We start from the raw sequence: 20,253 nt of genomic DNA, 5'->3' as shown, positions 1-20,253 counted from the left end.
CATCTGCGCGTTCCTGGCGCTCTGGCTGCAGAGGAAGCAGCGAGCCAAGCCCTGTAGCCTGCCCGCACCCAGCGCGCTCGCCAGCCCGGTCAGTACCGCTCACTTTGCTTCACTTCGTGCCGCCCGCTGCCCATCCAGGCTGCACATGGATGCTTGGAAAAGCCTGGTTTGCTTTTGCTTTTCTGCCTTCTGGCATAGTTCGCTTCATGGCACCATTGGAAGGGACTGATCTCAGTGCAAGCGAAGGCTGTTTGTGCCCCAGCTCAGCAGCACGCGGGTGTTTTAGTACAACTTGTTCTGGTTGTGCCGCTGAACAGGCTGGAGGAGCTGGTCAGCTGAATCCTCAGGGTTGAATTTACACATTACTGGCTCAGCCCACGGGAGGAAACATCCCTCGTGTCAGCAAGATGCCAAATGGAATCTCAGAGCTTTTCTCAGCTATTGATAATGTGTCGGCTGATGGCGTTTTGGTCTGGGTGGTGTGTGTGTTCGCTGGTGTGGTCAGGCCGCTTATGCAAATCTCTGCCTGCCCTGACCGCTCGCCATTAAACACCCTGGGTCTTGCTCTTGGCCAAGGTGGAGAATTCCCACAGCTGTGAAAATGCGTCGCCCCGCAGCTCCTGGAGAGCGGTGGTAGGAGGACGGGTCCCACCTTGGAGGTGGTGGATACAGGAGTTAATGTTAAATATTCCTCTCGGCTTAGGTGTGGGATGCTACAGAGCGAAATATGCAGGTTGTACACATGCTGATGCTCTGTAGACCTGGTTTCTAGTGTTTTCATGAAGATGAGGGGTAGGGAAACAAGCCCACAACCTCCAGGGTCTCCCCCTGAGAGCTGAACGACGTGGCAGGACGAGCAGGAGGAGAATTCCTGGCTGGAAGTGGGAAGCTGTTCCCAACCAACATCTCTGTGCCAGGGACTAAAGCCTCCAAATGAAACCAGAAGCATAAGGTGGCTGCTTTAAGCTGGGAGATCACACAGAAGGTGAAAACTTGTTGTTGCAGAGATGATAAGATCTTAGTTGTCTGTGATCACCGAGGACGCGGGGGAGCTCGTGCTCGGGCTGTCCGTGCTGAACCGCTGCGAGCGGGGCTTCTCTGCCGGGTTGTAGCATCTGAACAATGCAGGATCTTGAGAAAACAAAACTATGGCCTTGGAAACAAAGTCCCATCCTAATCTAGAGAGCAGCCGAGCAGGAGAGCGGGCAGGGAAGGGTGCTGGGTGCAGGTACAACCACATCCGTGGGTGCTCGGCAGGGCCGCCAGCCCCGATAAGGTGCTGGGAGGGTGGGGAGCGAGGAGCCTGAAACCTGGTTCCTGTTGTTTTTGAAAAGCTGCTTTAATGAGGTGGGTCCCAGACCCACTGAGGAGTTTTAGAAAACAAAGCATAACTTTGTTTCCCCTCATCTCTGCAAAGAGTAAAACTAAACTCTTGTCTTGATGGCAAAATCTGCCTTGGGGTCAGAGCAGCTGAGTTTAGTCCCCTTTGGGACATAACCACTGGCCTTCATGTCCAAGCAGCAACCAGACACATCTGACGCTTGATAACGTGGGACTGAAGTGCTAAGAAGCCCAGACTTGCCCTCGCACGATGTGCAGCTCCCAGGATTTCTGGCCACAGTGTGATTTGTGGCTGTAGAATTGAGACACTGAGTGGAACCTCCGCCCTGGTCAGCCGGGAGAAGGGCTGGACCGGGTCAAGTTCAGAGGAAACCCAAGTACAGTTACATTGGCTCAGTGTGGTCAAGAGACACAGAGGGAAAGGCACAGCTGGACGGCTATTAGGATAACAAAAATCTGTTTATATTGGGGATGCAAATAGCAGCAGAATGTGTTTCTGTTGAGCTGAACCCTGAGCTTTCTGCCCCAGAGGTCTGGACAGTTTGCTGGGGTAGGTTTCAGCATCACCTCGGGGTCTGTGGCTGTTCTGCGCTGGCTTAGCTTCGTTGGTGAGTTTATTCTCAGTACTGCTGACTACATCTCTTTTTCCTCTTTATTTTTTTAAATAAAATAATGTGTTTTAAACAAAACATGTGCCAGAGACCTTGGCTTCCCCTCAATCTTCTTGAAGGCTCGAGTCTGTTGAAGCATCATCTGTATGTGCTGAAGATGCACTAAGGCTTATGCCGCGGAGTTGCTCAGATTGCTGAGCAGATGGGCTCCAACATGTCTGATTTTTACCAGCCCTGGCCATGTTTTGACAACAGTGCCGTATTTTTGTGTTGTGGGATTTTTAGTGGCATAAACACTCCTGGGTTTGCCACCGGTGCCTCGAAAAGGATGGTGCTTTTCAAGCCCTCTTCTGAAACGCAGTTCAAAGCAGCGCAGCACCTGCGGTGCGAGGAGCTGAGCGCTCGGGGAGGGTGCAGGATGTTTAACAGGGCTGCTGGTGCAAACCTCCCGGCGACTTATTTATTCCAGATGTTGCAGCCAGGAGACACCTGTGACAAGCACCAGCTTTTATAGTTCTGTCAGACGTGGTTCCTGTGAGTCTGTAGCTCCAATCCTTGTTCCTTAATCCACTAAGGCTTCCCCTTCCTCAGGAGGGTGCTCCCAGTCAACTCTGTCCCCTCTTTTTCAGGGCGAAGGTGTTGTGAAAGAAATCAACATCACGCACCATGTGAAGGAAGGCTCCGAGAAAGCTGATCCTTCGCAGTTTGAGCTCCTGAAGGTGCTGGGACAGGGCTCTTTCGGCAAGGTGAGCTCACTTCTTCCTCTGTGTCATACCAGATAAGAGATTTTGTTGACAAAAGGGACTGTCCCCAATGAAACCACTTCCCTGATTCCCACCAGATCGTGAGAATCTGACTGATGAGCCCATTTAGCAAACGGTTGCTTCAAACTTGGAAGGGAAGGTGCCTTCTCCTAAGGGCCAGCCTGTGCATCCGAAGCTCCCCTGTAATTCTTTCTTCAGATGATGTTTTTTGTTGTGAAATCAGCCATCACGCAGGGCAGAGCGACCTCCTGCAGCTCCCGCTGTCAGTGGAATTGAGGACTTGGAGGACTCGGCCATGTTCCTCTCTTCTCAGAGAGCTCTGCTTTTGTCCCCTGTTTACGGTCCAGTTTCCCTTCTGTGAAAGGGGAAGGAAATAGCCTTGACTCTTATCTGTTTCAATGTGTAAATAATCCAGGTCTCTTACAGACCATCTGCTCACACATTAAGTTTGTGTCAATCAGTTACCAGCGCTAACAGTGGGGGCTTGTACAGGACTGTGTGCTCTGACCTGGGCAGGTGCAGCAGTGCTTTTATGCAAAAGAAAGGTTGTGTGTTTTTGAAGCTGCCTGGGACATCAGGGAAGGGTAAAAACCCAGAGAGGATGCAGGACATGGACAATACGGGGTTGATCTGGCTGTCAAACCAGCAAGTCTCCAGGAGGTTTTGTGGTGTCCTGAAGTGTCAGTGCTTCAAATCCCAGCTCTGGGCATCAACCACAGCCCCACGGGAACTGCGGGAGTGAGCAAGAGCTGTGGGAGGTGGGAGGCGAGGAACGTGCAGCGTAAAAGCCCGAGTGCTGAAATGGCTGGAGATGGGAGGTGAGAGGAGTCTACATGCAGCACCTTCCTGAAAACCCCGCGGGTTTCACATGCAGAGCTTGAGGGACATCTCAGCGGCCCTGCAGCCAGCTGCTCCGGGGCTACCTGAGCTTTGCTGCTCCGGGAGCCATCCAGCTCCTGCTGATGTCTGGCGCTTGGCTAATGCAGTGTTCTTCTGCCTCAGGTCTTCCTGGTGAGAAAAATAACACCGCCAGACAGCAACCACCTCTACGCCATGAAGGTGCTCAAGAAGGCGACGCTGAAGGGTAGGAGACTCTTACTGTGACGCTTTTGTCCTTCGTGTCTTAAAGAGCGTTGGGGAGATGTCACAGCAGCCACTTCTGGGTGAAAGAGAAGTACCTTATCTCAACCAACAGCCTCCTTTTCTGTCCATCTGTAAAACACCCTGTTGCCGTGCTGGAGGTGGGAAAGATCTGCCTTGAGCTGCCTGGTACTAAAGGGCTTTAGGCTGGTACTGGGGTGCCCTGTGTCTTCTTCAGCATCTGAGCTGTTCCTCTCTCTTCCCACAGTGCGTGATCGAGTAAGGACAAAGATAGAAAGGGACATCCTGGCTGATGTAAACCATCCCTTTGTGGTGAAACTCCACTACGGTGAGTGTGGAGCCAGTTGGGACGCTGGGAGAGGGGCTGCAGGCTCAGACAGGCACTGGCTGCTTTTAAACACAATAAAGATGCTACTACAGGCACAGCTGCTGTGAGCAGGTTGATGAGCACGAGGCATCCGGCTGCTTGGAGGATGCTGAGAGACTCTCATGGTCCTTAACAGGCTTCTGGAGAGTCCTGAGGTGGAGAAGAGGCCTGATCAGTCCGTATCCCTCAGTGGCTGCGCTGCTCCGGAGCTTTCACAATCCCCTTAGCACAAATCCTTCCCTGGAAAGGTCTTTGGTCCCATGCCCACTCCAGCTACTGCATGGGGAACAGAGCATAGACCGGGAGAGAAGGTTTAAACATCAAATCCTTGGGATTAAAACATTAAATCAGGAGAAACTGAGAAAGCGGAGTTAACTAGTGAAGGCAGAGTTTAGCAGGATCGATGCTCTGACTCTGAGGAAGGTGAGGACAGCTTCTGTCCCTCTGAAGTGCCCAGTGCCTCTCTGGGGAACAGCCCCTTCCATACAGCATCGCTGGCTGAAAGGGAACCAGCCTCCATGACATGAGGGTTTTCTGCAGCACCAGAGTGCTCGGGTGAGCTCTCGTTTCAACATCATGGGCAGGAAATCTCATTCACCCCAAAGAATTAGTCCTGTGTTTAACCTAGTAACCACGCAGGGCATCTGCACAACCAGAGCCGTTGGGATTTAAGTGATTAATTTAACACCGTGGAGCTTTCCCTCAGCAGAGGGGTCTGATGGCTGCGCCGGCTTGTGTTTCAGCATTCCAGACGGAGGGGAAGCTGTATCTCATCCTGGATTTCCTCAGAGGAGGTGACCTTTTCACTCGCCTTTCCAAAGAGGTGGGTGTGCTCTGGCACCTCGGTGGGTTGTGTCACCTCACTGGGACAGAGCGAGGATGGGTAACAAGACGTTGTGCCAGGTCAAGACAACTGAGAACGTAACCTGGTGAATGTAAATGAAGAGTTTTCAAAAAAAACCTCCTGCTGCTTAGCAGCCTGGTTTGGTTTTTGGTGTTGATGTTCAGGATGGTGGGTGAAGCCTGTGAAACTCGGGTGGAGCAACGTGGATGTGAAAGGTCCTGCGTGGGTGCAGTGGAGGTGGTCGGTGCTGGCGCTGTGACCCTGCCTGTCCCCTTCCTCTAGGTCATGTTCACCGAGGAGGACGTGAAGTTCTACCTGGCAGAGCTGGCTCTGGGGCTCGACCATTTGCACAGCCTGGGAATCATCTACCGGGATCTCAAACCAGAGAAGTACGTGCGGCACGGCTGCAGTGGGGAGCGGAGTCCTCCATCAGTCCCGAGCCTGTGGCCAGCAAATGCCGTCATCTTCTGGCACAAAACCGAAGCCGAACGATGTCCCTGGGCCAGCCAGCTGGACAGTGGCAGTGCCAATGTCACGGCTCTCGCTCCTCAGATCAGCAGTTAGGGCCAGGAGCGCTGTGGAGGCAGCATTAATCCCTGGCAGTCTCCACGCTCCAGCTTTAAGCCATCAAGAGCCTTGGGAGGGAAAAGACACCAGGCTGGGTCTCCGCAGACATGTACCCGCTGCAGGAGTTGGTTATTGTTACCTGGAGATCAAAGGTGGTGTAACCTGGGTGGGTTGCTCATTCAGTGTGAAGCTGAGGGTGTGAAGAGAAGGGAGCTGCTCCGTGTCCTGCTCATGTCTCGGTGATGGAGCTTAAAGCGCTGGGGGAAGGGACAGGAAACTTTCTCCTCTGGGAGATCTCGGACCAGCCTCTGCTGCGTGTGCTTGTTCTCACCAGCTCTGACTGCAGACAGTAACTTCTTGTCTTTTTCATTCATGCTGTAGCATCCTCTTGGACGAAGAAGGGCACATCAAACTCACAGGTAAGACCCTCCACAAGAGCCTTGTGCTCCAGCAAGCTCAGTTCTTGAAATACAGAGCTTCTCTTAGGCCTGCGCGATGGCTCAGAGCACGTGGGCGCCTGATGACAGCTTTTCTCTTCTGTAGATTTTGGCTTGAGCAAGGAGGCTATAGACCACGAGAAGAAAGCCTATTCCTTCTGCGGGACAGTGGAGTACATGGCGCCGGAGGTGGTGAATCGCCAGGGCCACTCGCACAGCGCAGACTGGTGGTCCTACGGGGTGTTAATGGTGCGTACCCGGTGCCCAGCTGGGACCTGGCTCAGCAGCTGCTGCCGCGGCAGCTCCGAAACCCCCTGGAGTGATTCTGCGTGTCCAGCAGATGTGCTGAGCTGGGGGTGTTCTCTGAGCTCCCCGGAAGGGCTGTGTCCAGAAGCGCAGCCTGCGTGGCGTGTTCCAGGGCTGGCAGAGCCCCTGCGGCCTGGGGGTGTCCGGGGTGTCCGTGCAGAGCTGGTGCCACCATCTGGTGGTTGCTGGATCCAAGGGATCTGCAGGTGCTGCCTCAAACATGTTCCCATTGCAGACCTTGTGAACCAAGCTCACTCTGAGAAAACACGATGTCTGCAATCTGTTTTTAGAGCTGGGCTTTTGATCCCTTGCGAGCTTTTCGCCAGCTTTGGCGAGCTCCCGGATGAAGGTGCAGTGGGATCTGTGCAACCTTCAGACTTGCTGAGATGTGACCTCCCCTTCTTCTCTTTCTCTCCCAGTTTGAAATGCTGACCGGCTCGCTGCCCTTCCAGGGGAAGGATCGTAAGGAGACGATGACCCTCATCCTCAAGTGAGAGCACAAGTGTGATGGGAGCGGCTGAGGGACCTGGGGGGTTCAGCTGGAGAACAGGAGCTGAGGGGAGACCTTCTGATCTCTGAACTGCCTGAAAGGAGCTTGGAGCCAGGGGGGTCGGGCTCTGCTCCCCAGGAACAAGCGCCAGGAGCAGAGGAAACGGCCTCAAGTTGCTCCAGGGGAGGTTGAGGTTGGATTTAGGAACAATTTCTTCCCCAAAGGGCTGTGGGGCATTGGAACAGGCTGCCCAGGGCAGTGCTGGAGTCACCAGCCCTGGAGGGTTGATCAGACGGACATGAGGTTCTCAGGACATGGGGCAGGGACAGGGCTGGGGAATGGTTGGACTCGGTGATCTTGAGGGTCTTTCCCAAGCAAAATGATTGAGGAGTTTCTCTTTCATGTATGTATAGGAGATGAGCTTCTGCTCTTTCTCTGAGCGTGTTGCAATTTGGGGGTTCTCGCAATTTAATGGCATTATTTGGCAAGCAGTTTTGTCCCAACAGTTAGTTTGAAGGGTGCAGTGTAAATGCCAAACAGATGACTGTACTTTCGGGCGTGGAGGTGCTGCAGTCAGCTTGTGGGTTGACTTCTTTAAACCTGCAACCGATTGCCTAACTTCCTCTGCAGAGCGAAGCTGGGCATGCCGCAGTTCCTGAGCTCTGAAGCACAGAGCCTCCTGCGAGCCCTTTTCAAAAGGAATCCAGCCAACCGATTAGGTAAGACATTCTTTTTGGTTTCTGAGTACACCTGATGCTGTATCGGAGCCTCTCACATCCTCGTGGGTCAGCAGCATGTTCACACTTGTGCTCGGTTAATGGGTTCCCTGTAATACCCTGTGTTGCATATGCTGGAGCAACCTTTGCTTTGTTGACAGTCCTGATTTAATGCAACACGCTCCACGGGTGCATCTTTCAGGTTCTGGGCCAGATGGGGCAGAAGAGATCAAGCGCCATCCTTTCTACTCGACCATTGACTGGAATGTGAGTATCAGAACTATCAGATCAAACTTTGACACCGCTCACACCAGTCAGTTCTGCCGGCTGCAGTAACACCGCGGCCGGGACGCCTGCAGGCCAGCTGCCCGTCCTTGTTTCCAGGAATCCTTCCCAAATCTAAAATGCTGTCATGGGAATAACCGTTTCCCACCTGAGTTGCCTGTGTCCTCACCTCGGTTTGAATTGACTCATCTCTCAGCAGTGAGGTGCAGGTTTTAACTGGGGTTCGGCACCACAAGGATTGTCTTGCAAAAAGGGGAAAGGAATCGGGGAAGCGTTTCTGGCAAGGAAATACTTCGTTTTGTACAGAGAAGCAGGATGGCAGCTGCACTGGCATTTCCCAGTTGCTTCTGGTGAACTCCCTGTTTTACCACATAAATCTGTTTCTTCCCTGTTTTCCCTTACTGGGTAATGGACTGTGGAGATCAGAGTTCTAATGCTTTCGAGGCACCCAGCAAACTGCCAGACTGATCCTGCAGCAGTGCTGGGAGAGCTTATTTCACAGAATCACAGCATCCCAGAACATGAGGGGTTGAAGGGCCCTGGAAAGCTCACCCAGTGCAATCCCCCCATGGAGCAGGAACACCCAGATGAGGTTACACAGGAAGGTGTCCAGGCGGGTTGGAATGTCTGCACAGAAGGAGACTCCACAACCCCCTGGGCAGCCTGGGCCAGGCTCTGACACCCTCACCCCGACAAGTTCCTTCTCATATTTAAGCGGAACCTCCTGTGTTGCAGTTTGCACCCATTGCCCCTTGTCCTGTCCCTGGTTGTCACCAGCAGAGCCTGGCTCCATCCTCCTGACACTGCCCCTTTCCATATTGATCCCCAGGAATGAGTCCCCCCTCAGTGTCCTCTTGTCCAGCTCCAGAGCCCCAGCTCCCTCAGCCTTTCCTCACACGGGAGATGCTCCACTCCCTGCAGCATCTTGGTGGCTGCGCTGGACTCTCTGCAGCAGTTCCCTGTCCTGCTGGAACTGAGGGGCCACAACTGGACACAATATTCCAGGTGTGGTCTCCCCAGGGCAGAGCAGAGGGGCAGGAGAACCTCTCTGACCTACTGACCACCAATTGTTGCTTCAAGAAGCAATTTTAAAAGGGTGCTTGTGGGAGTGCTGGGATACAAATGTCATCCTGGGGCATCTCCTCAGGCTGTCCCTGGGGAGATACATGTCAGCAAAGCCCCAATGGGGATCAGGAGGAGATGGAAGAGCCTGGCAAGGTAAATTCTTCAGGGATGCTGCTGCTGGATGGGGCCAACCTACACAGAGAACTCTTTTTTGTTCTTGATTTAATATATGGGAGAACTTGTATTTCTCCACAAACTGCCTCAAAAGCGCCCCATTAGCCATGAAGTCTTCCCTCAGACTGCTGAGCTGTAGGTAAATGCTGTCACAGAGCTGTTTGTAATGTCACCAGATCTCTCGTTGGCCTCTCGTTCCTTGCAAAGCCTTTGTGCCTTCCGAGCGTGCACGAGAGCGTTGATCTGCCCGAGCACTATGGAGCTGCCTTTGTTTTGCAGAAGCTGTACCGCAGGGAAATCAAACCGCCCTTCAAGCCAGCCGTAGGCCAGCCGGATGACACCTTTTATTTTGACACAGAATTTACGTCGCGTACACCGAAAGGTTGGTACGGATTCCCGCAAAGCCCGAGTTCCCTGTGTGGAATGATAGCTGGACAGCTTCCCGCTGGTGCCAGCAGGGCAGGGTTTGCCTCCGGATGGCTGCAGCACCGAGGAGGTGGCCCAGCAACCAAAATGTGGGGTGGTTCTTGTCTTGAACAACCTAAAGAGGAACCACAGCTCCTGGGGAGCGAGGGGAAGGTTGCTGCCTCCCCAGGGTAACCCGCTCCAAGCTGTCTCTGTCCTGCTGTTGCAGATTCCCCCGGCATCCCCCCGAGCGCCGGGGCCCATCAGCTCTTCCGAGGCTTCAGCTTTGTGGCGACCGGGTTGATGGAGGATGGGAAGGTGAAGCCTGCCCAGTCACCTCTGCATTCGGTGGTGCAGGTAAAGCACAGGGACGGAGGAGCAGCGGTTTGAAGCTGCAGTGACGCTCCAGCGTGGGGCTGCGGGACCTCGGTGCCGTCTGGAGCAGAGTTAACAGGCTGCCTAAGGCAGCGTCATCCTGTTTCTAATTCCTGCACCCTGTTCTTTCATTTCTATTAACTGTCGCATGCAGGGGTCAGCAGGGCAACGCAAGTCTGGTTGCTTTCAGCTCCCCAGGTGCACCCATGCGAATGCGCACGGCTTGATAAGTGTCACCAAAATGCACCACGCTAGGTGCGGATAATGTCAGCACACTGACCTCCACCTGCCTTGTTCCCCTCTGCTCCCTGTCCCCAGTGGGAGGAGCAGCTGTGGGAAGCACAGACGGTGTCTGTCAGTCGCTCTGCGTTGCAGTTACTGCTCAAGTTGCACAAACCCTTCCCTGAACCTTCCTGGCTCAGCAACTTTCCGCTCTCCTCTTGCAGCAGCTGCACGGCAAGAACGTCCAGTTCAACGACGGCTACGTGGTGAAGGAGGCGATCGGCGTCGGCTCCTACTCAGTGTGTAAACGCTGCATTCATAAAGCCACCAACATGGAATACGCAGTCAAGGTCTGAGATTTACCATCGGAACTGAACTCCCCTCTTAGATTTCTCTTCATCCCCACAATGACCAAAATAACATCCAGGAATGAAATTGCTTCCCCTGCTTGTGTAGGGACTAAAGGAGTAATTTCTGTGCTGCTGGGCATGTAACTGCACAAGCTTTCTTGTCTAGGAGTAGCAGGGAAGCAGCGTTCCCTGCCAGGGAGGGGACCGTATCTCACCTCCCTTTGCAGAGCTGTGTCAGCTCTTAACGACTAAGCCAGACATAAAACTTTGGGATTTGGGGATGCAGAACTGATGAAGCAATCAGGGGATTTCTAGAGCTTATTGCTGAAGAGGGCAGGGGACAGGGAGGGCGATGGCACAGGGTCTTTGCAGAGCTCAGCTCGTTTGCTTTGTCCTGTTCCCTTTCCCTCTCCATTGTGGCTGACGCTCGTCCCTGATCTTGCAGGTTATCGACAAGAGCAAGCGAGACCCGTCTGAGGAAATAGAAATCCTCCTGCGATACGGGCAGCATCCAAACATCATCACCTTGAAAGATGTGAGTGTAACTTGAATCACGTCCCTGGATTTTGGTTTAGGAAGCACAAACTGGTCTACAGGGCGGGCGAATGCAGCTGCAGCGCCCAGCGGCACCGCTCAGTGTGTCACTCTGGGCTGGGACAGCGTCCCCACAGCCCCTGATTCCTGTCTGCTGCTCGGTGCTACAAATACCACAGGGAAGCTCTGGAAGCACGTTTGGGTTAACCCCTCTGCGTTTGCTTTGGTAGGTGTATGATGACGGGAAGTACGTGTATCTGGTGACTGAGCTGATGCGGGGAGGGGAGCTGCTCGATAAAATCCTCAGACAGAAATTCTTCTCAGAGAGGGAGGCCAGTTCGGTCCTGCACACGATCTGTAAAACGGTGGAATATCTGCATTCCCAAGGGGTGAGTGTGGTCACATCGTTTTCCTGGGAAGCTGTCTGGCATTGCACCACTCTCCCTCTCCTCCTGGGAGTAACTCTACCTGCCAAGACTACTATTTCTTGCTGGAGTTGCTGTCTTGGCAAACCAGATGTGGGGCTGGAGTAGGAGCTGAGAGTCCTGATGCAGCTTCAGACCTTTGTTTTCCTGGGGTACGAGAACGGCCCTTTCTCTGCTCCACAGGTGGTGCACAGGGACTTGAAACCCAGCAATATTCTCTATGTGGATGAGTCAGGAAACCCCGAAAGCATTCGCATTTGTGACTTTGGCTTTGCCAAGCAGCTGAGGGCTGAGAACGGCCTTCTCATGACTCCTTGTTACACGGCAAACTTTGTGGCACCCGAGGTAAGCGCCTGCTTGACCTGAGACCCTTCGGTAGCTCTCGTGTCCCTCCCCAGCCTGTGCTCTCATTTCCAACTTCCATTCTACCCTAGAAGAGGTAATTACAGAAATACCACTTGTCATAATGAACAAATAGGGGATCTCGAGTGCGGTTACTGTGCAGTCCAACTTGTACTGTCCTGATAAGGGGCTCTGCCTTAAGGTGGTGAGACTTTAAAACCCCAGGGATTTTCTAGGCTGCTTCTCGTCCTGATGAACTGACCTGTTAAAGCAGGTGGGATGATTTTCTTGGTGTGGAAGGAGGAAGAGCCAGCGTGCCATGGGGCATGCGCGCGGTGTCACTGCACGGGAACGTGGCTTCTGTCTCACTTCTCATTTTGATGTGCCTGGGCAGTTCCTCTGTTCCATGATTCCAAAATCTGCTGTGAATCCCCATCTTTAGTCCAAGACTTTGCTGTTCAGCAGGGCTCTTGGAGCTTTGCCTGCAGACCGCACACAGGGCTCAAGCTGCTTCTCACGAGCTGAAATGAGCTCAACGACAAGAGCTGAACATGCTCTTTTTCTTTTCTTTGCCTGTCATGTTCAGGTACTAAAACGCCAAGGCTACGATGAGGGCTGCGACATCTGGAGCCTGGGGGTTCTCCTGTATACGATGCTGGCGGGGTAAGTGCCACTGGAAGGCGACGTCTGGAGCTGCGACCACCGCAGCCGGACCTGACGGCCTCGGTCCCTGGCTGCGTTACAGGATGGGAAATGAAACGCTCTCTCTTCTCTTCTCTCCTCAGCTGCACCCCGTTTGCAAACGGTCCCAGTGACACTCCAGAAGAGATCCTGTCCCGGATAGGCGGCGGGAAGTTCTCCGTCAGCGGGGGCAATTGGGACACTATTTCTGACATGGCCAAGGTGCGGTTTGATACCCGTCTGCGTTACGTTAAAGGGTTAAGGTCAAGCATGGGCAGTTCTGTGAGACAAGTTCAAGGCAGGTTGGGGAGGGAGGAGAGAGGAGAAAACCAGCAGTGTAGCTGCTCCTAGGTGTACTGAACTAGTATTCTATACAAAAAGGAATTGATGTCTGGGGACTCTAAACTTGGCCATTGAATTTAAATCCTGATTTGGGGATGTACAGGTGGTATTTCTGCATTTGAAGTGTGAAATCTTCTAAAGTCTAACTTTCTAAATGATGTCCTTAGGATCTGGTATCAAAGATGCTTCACGTAGATCCTCACCAGCGTCTAACGGCCAAGCAGGTCCTGCAGCACCCCTGGATAACCCACAAGGACAGCTTACCCCAGAGCCAGCTCAATCACCAGGACGTGCAGCTTGTCAAGGTACAAAGTCTGGGCTGGGATTTCAGCTGGTGTCCCTGGGCACAGGTGTCACAGGGCTGTGCTCCGGGCGGGTGACGGGGCTGTGGACCGAGCAGGATGGCAGGTTGGAGCGGGGGGACTGGGGAGGCGATACAGACAAGCTAGCAGGAAAACCTGGGGAGGTTCTTTAACGGCATGTCAGCGCGGGAGGGAGATGTGAAGAAAAAGGTAATATGTTTGTGGGCCTGGCTACTCTGGTCTCCCTCTCTGCTCCGCTCTGGTGAGACGCCCTTGCGGTGCTGCGTCCAGCCCTGGGCCCCAACATCAGAAGGACATGGAGCTGTTGGAGAGGGGCCAGAGGAGGCCGTGGAGATGCTCGGAGAGCTGGAACAGTTCTGTGGGACAGGCTGAGAGAGTTGGGGTTCAGCCTGGAGAAGACTCCAAGGAGACCTTAGAGCAGTCCCCAGTACCTAAAGCGGATCTACAGGACAGATGGAGAGAGACTTTGTACAAGGGCGTGTAGTGACAGGACAAGGGGTGATGGTTTAAACTAAAGGAGGGAGATTCAGGCTGGACATGAGGAGGAATTGTTGCCCTGAGGGTGGTGAGAGCCTGGCCCAGGTTGGCCAGAGAGGTGGTGGCTGAACCATCCCTGAGACATCCCAGGCCAGGCTGGACGGGGTCTGAGCACCCTGAGCTGGTGCAGATGTCCCTGCTCATGGCAGGGGGGCACTGGGTGACCTTTGAAGGTCCCTTTAACCCAAACTATCCTATGACTCAACAATCTCGTAAAGCCACGTTTCTGAAATAACTCTTCCACACCTAAACAAGTTCTCTCGCGCCTTCTCTCCAAGGGGGCGATGGCCGCCACGTACTCCGCCCTGAACAGCTCCAAGCCGAGCCCGCAGCTGAAGCCCATCGAATCCTCCATCCTGGCACAGCGGCGGGTGAAGAAGCTCCCGTCCACCACGCTGTGAGGCCGGGGGGGCGGCAGCCGCGCGGTGCAGCCGCACAGACTTGGCACATCTGCCCGACACGGGGACGGGAGGCCGGGCGGTCGATGCCAGCGCAGGAGCTCCCTTGAGGACGACATCTCGAAAGGCCACGTGCCTTTGTGTTGCTGACAGACTGGCTCCTCCTCGCGGGGACTGATCTTTGCTGAGAGAACTCCACTGTAAAACCTTTTTTGAAGTGTAAATTGTCGATTTTTAAAGACATCCATCTGTGTAGATGAGAACTAGAGTGTATAACATGTCAAGAGGCACTAAAAAGCAGCTCTGATTCACCCTTTCCTGCGTAGGGCCAGAGATTTGTCGTAGCTACATCATTTCTTAGGAGCGATCCTCTCCCACACCATCGCAGCTGGAGGACTGTGGAACATTCGGGGTTTAGGCTCTGGGGTTTTTCCTCCCTTGAGCCTTTGGGATCCCATCCCACAGTCAGCCCTGCAGCCTCTGGGCCGGCAGCACCCATATTTGTGAAGAACTTCCCTCCCCCTCGCTCCCTGTGCGTGTTCAGAGTGTAAGTTGGTTTTTCAGGCTCCGTTTCCTCCCCAGCGCAGCCGGCAGGTCTCCGAACACAATAAACCAGGCGTTTTCGGAACGCCCCGCAGGGGCCGGGCTGGCCGGACACCTGCTGCCTTGGCCTCATTCCTCCCATCGCCGCGTTCTCCCCGTCACTCCGTGGGGACTTTGTCACCTGCGCATCGGGGATGACAAGGGAACTTTCTTGGCCACGCTGGCTTCACGCCGGCCCTGGCTGCTGCTTTTAGCATTTTGGGGTTTCCTTTCCTTCAGCAGGAACCTATTAAACAAACCATCCTTTTTTTTTTTTAATTTAACTTTATTCTACAGCTGGTAACTCAGGGTTTCTTTCTGAATTGTACAATAAATGTGTCATTCGGTTGATGGGTTTTTTTAATCAACTTTTAGCTGCAGAACAAGCGGCCCCGTCGTTTCCCCAGGTCTCGGGGTGATGACTCTCACCCGCCTTCTGGGAGATCTGCAAAGCGTTTCCGCCTGGCCCTGGATGGAACACCAGCCGTGCTGTAGAAGGGCTGCGTATTATACCACCTTCTCTCAGGTGCAATACCTCATTAATAATTAATTAGAACCAATTACGGAATAAGGCAGTGATCAGCAGGAAGGGGGCCAGGCTGCCGAGGGGAACTTTTTATTCTCAGGACATTTTAGTGCTAAAAGAAACAAGCACTTGGAGGCAAACTGTGCAAGAAATCAATTCCTGACCCGTTCCAGCTTGGGAATGGCTGGAGCTCCCTGGGTGCTGTGTCGGCAGGAGCAGGGGAGCACCGGGGACTCAAACGCAGCGACGGTTCTGCTGTGAATTCCTGCTGCTTTGGGCTGAGTCTTAAACCAAACACCCACCCTGCTCGGATGGCAGCTGGTGTTCGTGGGAAATGGTAAATGTTTTCAGGTATCAGTCAGGAGAAACATGACAACCTTTGCTTCATCCTCCCTGTCGCGGTGCTGGTGTGAGGACTCCAAGGTGTGTAGGATGACTCAGTGCAAGCTCTGTGGGTACAGGCGAGCTGCAAACTCTGCCCAGCCAGAAACGATACCCAGGGCTTCAAACCTCGATAATCGGGGCATCAAACCCCGATATTGGAGCATCAAACCCCAATATCGGAGCACCGAGCCCTCCGCCTCGCTGGGGTGTTTGTGTTCGGTGCAGCTGCAGCTCCTGCAGAATAGAGTGAACAAGAAGGGCTACACCTTGTGTCCCGGGGTGTTTTTAACCAGGTTGTTTCGAGCGATCGTTCTGTAAGTAAGAATAAATCTTGATTTTTAGTTCCAAATCAACCAAGTGGTGTTACTTTTTTAATTCCAGTGCTCGGTAAAAATGGACTTGTTGTTCTTTCTGTAGGTGTTTGTAACAGGTCAGGTTTGCCCCCTCGTTCCCTTTCTGGTTTTGTCCTGACAATATTAAACCTTTGCCAAAATACAGTTGAGACCAACTGCTGTCATCTTAACCAAAATTGCATGATTTGAGGTGAAAGCTGGACCTGCGTTGGGCTGGGTCTCCAGTGCCTGTTGGGGGGAGCAAGACGGTGTCCTAGAGGAGACCAAATAATCCGCGCTCACAAGACTTCATTCAGCTTTAACTCAGGACAAAGAGGATGTACAGCTTAACCTTGTCTTGATGTGAAAAGGGACAAACAATGTATTTTAACTTTCATACATAAGAAAATCCATACAAGGAAAGCTGCTTGTGTTATTTCAGGTGTTGAATAGTTGACTTGATCTTTAAGATTTAGTCCTGTACGTCCATATGAAAGCTCAAGGGAGCAGAAATCCCGGAATCCAGCCTCTGATAGCTGAGTCTACCTGGAATTAACCTGTGCGGAAATAGCGTGTTAATCCACAAACGAGGAGCCTGAAAATAATGCTGAGTAGCTCTATATAATACAGCTGCTGTATAGGAAAAGTGAAACTTCCCTGTTTTGGGAGGTAAATCAGCAACGTTTTCTGTTGTAAAAGAGGTTGACCCAGCCGAGAGGCTCTTTTCCTTCTTCCCACTGTGTAACGTAGTTGTGCCTTCCTCTTAATGATGTGGTGCTGACCTCTGTCAAATTAATCGGAGCATAAATAAATGTATTTTGGCCTGATAATTGTTCCCACCATGATTTTTTAGGCTCTTTAAAACCAAAAGCCAATGACTTTCTCAGCAATTATATTCTTCTTTAGTGAAACTTCACGGAGCAACTGACCTGGTCTTTAACTTCCCATCCAACTGATGCAAACACCCTCGAGTTCCCACCTTCGAGTTAGTTCATGTAAGTGTTTTTTCCTGCCTCTTTTGCCACCGGTGGCCAGTGAACCACGCAGCCGGTGGCCTCCCCGGTGCCACCAGCTCCTCGTGGCCGCCGCCGCCTTCCCGGGAACGTGGGAGGCTTCGGAAATACCCGGCGACTTCAAAGGCGTTTGACGGTATGTGGGGCGGATGCTGCGCTTTCATGTAATATTCAACAATTTAATCCCTCTTTGAACGCACGGAAAACATTGAAAACATTTCAAGGTCGTCTTTTGCAAGTACAGAAGGGGCTGTGAATGAAACCTTCATTCACGCCGTGGAAGCCGGGGGTCCGCTGCCACTCCATTTCCTTGGTTATTAAAACATCAATTTGTCTTACGACTTAAGCTGAGCTAAGGCGCTGCTTTCCTCCCTTTGTGTGGCGCTGGAACACCTGCCATTAGAAGTCATTCTACTCCGGAGAGAAACTCCCTTTCAGATATGCTTGTCTGAAAATAAATTGACATGTAAAGGTCCCTTTTGTGGAGAAGCGCGTGTAAAAGTGCCGGGGGAAGGAGCCGCTGGCTCACAAAAGGAGGCGCTGACTCTAAATGGTGCGTGTGGAGGGGTTAGAAGTGGGAGATCTGGAGGGTGATGGTGTAAACGTGTGGCGTGAGGATCGCGCAGCTGCGCCCTGGGTTTGGTGTTAGACTGGAAGGTTTGGGGTGATTTTTGGCTCAACCCGTGGCAATAAAACCACTGCGTTGTCTCGGGGTGAAAGGCTGCGATCTGTTGTTATTAAGAATACCCCCCCTGCATTTCAACACATGCAACGACAACCGGGAGCGTTGGTGCTGAGTCTGGTGTCCAAGTGTAACAAACCCCAGGGCTCTGGTGTTTTCCTGCGGCAAAAATGTGTATCGCTTTCAATTGGGAAGCAGTAAAAGAACCCTTGGTTATTTATTCTGTCATACAGGCAGCAGCGTGAGACAGCAAAAGTTAAATATATTTAATGGAAAGAACTATTTGCTTTGAGTTCCTCGTACCCTGTGGAGCCGATGGCTCCCTCTTAAGAAACAGTTTGTAAGTAGTTCTCTGGGTCAGGATTTGGAGTGACGCTGCTTCCAAATCTGCTTTGGCACTGAAAGACGGATGGGTCCTGGGACTGGAGGAAAAGTTCAGTTTTGTGGGGCTCATTGGGCTGCTGCATCTTCTAGCGAAGAAATAACTCGCCTCATAATTAAGATCAAGTCAAAATATGTTCAGGGTTTGAAAGAACACAAGTGAAATGTGCCAATTAATCCTAGATGAGCCGGTGCCACTCCTGGCTTATCAAACAAGTACAAACTCGCGTGCTGCGCGGCTCAGATGCTGTCTTATTTTTAAACAGCAGATGGTGTTAGAAACCTGTACCAGGTGGAACCTCTTCGGTTTTATGTCAGAGATCAGAAGTAGCAGCAGTTTCTCCTTTCCCAAGGGGTAGTTCCTTCACGAAACAAACCGCAAGCTGGGCCTCTGCTTGGGCATTTATTGCAGAGGGAAAAACATGTATCACATATGTTCATATTCTGGTTTGACTTATTCTGGTTCTAATAAAAGGTACCTGGTGATGGTCTCCGTGATCCTCTAGCAGAGATGGAGCAGGAGAAACGAGCTGTGTTTGCTGGTGTGCCCCAAACTCCAGCTCCGACTGCCGCGGTCTATTGGTGTCTTGTCTATGATAGCAGCACTTCGCATGTTTAAAGTGTTTTATAAACATTTAATTACTGCAGCATTTGACTCCAAGCCAGGAATCTCTCATCCATCCGCATCTTGCAAGGCTTGTGAAAACGATATTCAAACGATATTCAAATCACAGAATTGCAAGAAGGGCTGAGTTCAAACTTCACTTCAAGAAACCTCCAGTAGTTGGGATCTATGAGCATCACCTCATTATTTGATCAAAGTCGCTTTTTCTCCCACGCACCAACCACTTGTAATTTTAACACGTTCTCCACCCCAGCTCCCAGCTCTAGTTTTTAAAAATGGTAGAGAAATGCAGACTTACAGCATTTTTTGCTGCGCCCGCCTTCCTCGGGCAGCTCAGGGGCTCAGCCCCTGGTCTTCGTGGGGTTCGTGACACCAAGTGGAAGCAGCGACTACAATTTAAAAGGCATGCATTGGATTAATAATTCCTATCTGAGCATCTGCCTCTTTCACCAGCTCCCTTTCCTGGGTGGTTGTTGAATGCAGACAGGGTGTGCAGTATAGAAATCTTTTATTTTCCATGAAAAACAAAATAAGAGAGAGCTGTTGGTGGGCTGTGTGCGTGTTTTTGGGGATGCACACAAACAACGCTTCAGGTTGGGGCAGAAAACCCAGATGAGAAGCTTTTCCTCTCCAAGACACATATGAGCTTGATCTCATTGCCTTGGTGAGGGGTTATTCTAAGCTATCAAGGAGAAAACCAAGTTCTGCAACTGTAATTCTGAAGGCTTATTGTGAACTCCTTTTAATAAATGCCACTGCTGGTAATTAGACCCGTTTAATGAGACAGATCCCCAGTTTCAAGGCCCCGGATCACTCGCTCTCAGCGCAGTGATTTGTGAGCACACGACGAGCAGCGACTCATGAAGCGGAGCAGGATTCCCGTTCCCGCGCTGGTGAAAGCCGGGGCAGGGAGCTCCTCTGATGTTCCATTAAAGCTTTTCTCCTTGTGGCAGAGCAGATTTAATCAGACCCGCCTCCCAGTTCCAGCTGCTGGGTTTGAAGGCTCTGATCTGTGCGCTGGGTGCACGCCTAATTATGGAGGCAATTCCCATGGATACCAAGAAGAATTGTCTGTACTGGCAAAAATGATCCCAGCTGGGAAAACAGGGAAGGAAAATGTGTTGAAATATTCCGGAGGAGACTTCAAAAGTTTCTGGAAATGTAAGCGAAAAACATTTCCAATGTTCTTGCACCTGAATGTGTATATTTTAGTTGTTTTAAAACTTAAGATACAGGTTGTTTTCATTCTGGTTTGCAGCAGTTGCTGCTTTTTGTGCTGCCGAAGGATTTGCCAGCACAGCAAAACTGAATTTAGCCGCTTGCTTGTTACCTGCAGCCACTTGTGGCTGCTTTTTCGCCCTTGTTTTTGTCCCCTGCAAGGTTCCCTCTGCTCACCTGTACAGCACGAGAGGTGTATGTTGAGAAAAGGGCCAACAGCTTGTGTTTCCATAAGGGCAACACCCGCGGGACGCCTGGCTGGTAATTCTGGTTCCGTCTGCAGTGCTGGCGCATGGGACTTTGGTAACTTGCTCCCTTTATGCCTCATTCTTCTGAAATGTAAGAATTTAAATAGCTTATTTCTGTGTGAGTTAATATTCGAAGGGTCTGCCCAAGGAAAAAGAGCGCTGCTTAGTTAAAAGAAGAGGGGGAAATAGCCGGTCATGCACTGCTCAGATGTGGAAAATTAAACAAATGCGATTTAAAATTATTTTGCAATTGTTCAGCT

At 51.9% G+C, this 20,253-nt stretch overlaps 1 protein-coding gene across 1 annotated transcript; it reads left to right on the top strand.

Annotated features, from left to right (window-relative positions):
- Positions 1 to 2,590: 2,590 nt before the first annotated feature.
- Positions 2,591 to 15,607, top strand: RPS6KA1 (ribosomal protein S6 kinase A1). Its single transcript, XM_080357414.1, has 20 exons — positions 2,591 to 2,698; positions 3,719 to 3,800; positions 4,065 to 4,145; positions 4,928 to 5,007; positions 5,311 to 5,417; positions 5,977 to 6,014; positions 6,139 to 6,281; positions 6,758 to 6,828; positions 7,459 to 7,547; positions 7,747 to 7,811; positions 9,348 to 9,450; positions 9,703 to 9,830; positions 10,295 to 10,420; positions 10,866 to 10,955; positions 11,185 to 11,343; positions 11,563 to 11,724; positions 12,308 to 12,384; positions 12,507 to 12,624; positions 12,912 to 13,049; positions 13,883 to 15,607. The coding sequence occupies exons 2-20, from the start codon at positions 3,770 to 3,772 to the stop codon at positions 14,003 to 14,005; spliced, it is 1,929 nt and encodes a 642-aa protein (XP_080213540.1). The 5' UTR covers positions 2,591 to 2,698; positions 3,719 to 3,769; the 3' UTR covers positions 14,006 to 15,607.
- Positions 15,608 to 20,253: the final 4,646 nt, after the last annotated feature.

Source organism: Nesoenas mayeri (genome assembly GCF_963082525.1).
Source record: "Nesoenas mayeri genome assembly, chromosome: 21".
Classification (NCBI taxonomy): Eukaryota; Metazoa; Chordata; class Aves; order Columbiformes; family Columbidae; genus Nesoenas; species Nesoenas mayeri.
This window is presented reverse-complemented; position numbering and strand designations above follow the sequence as displayed.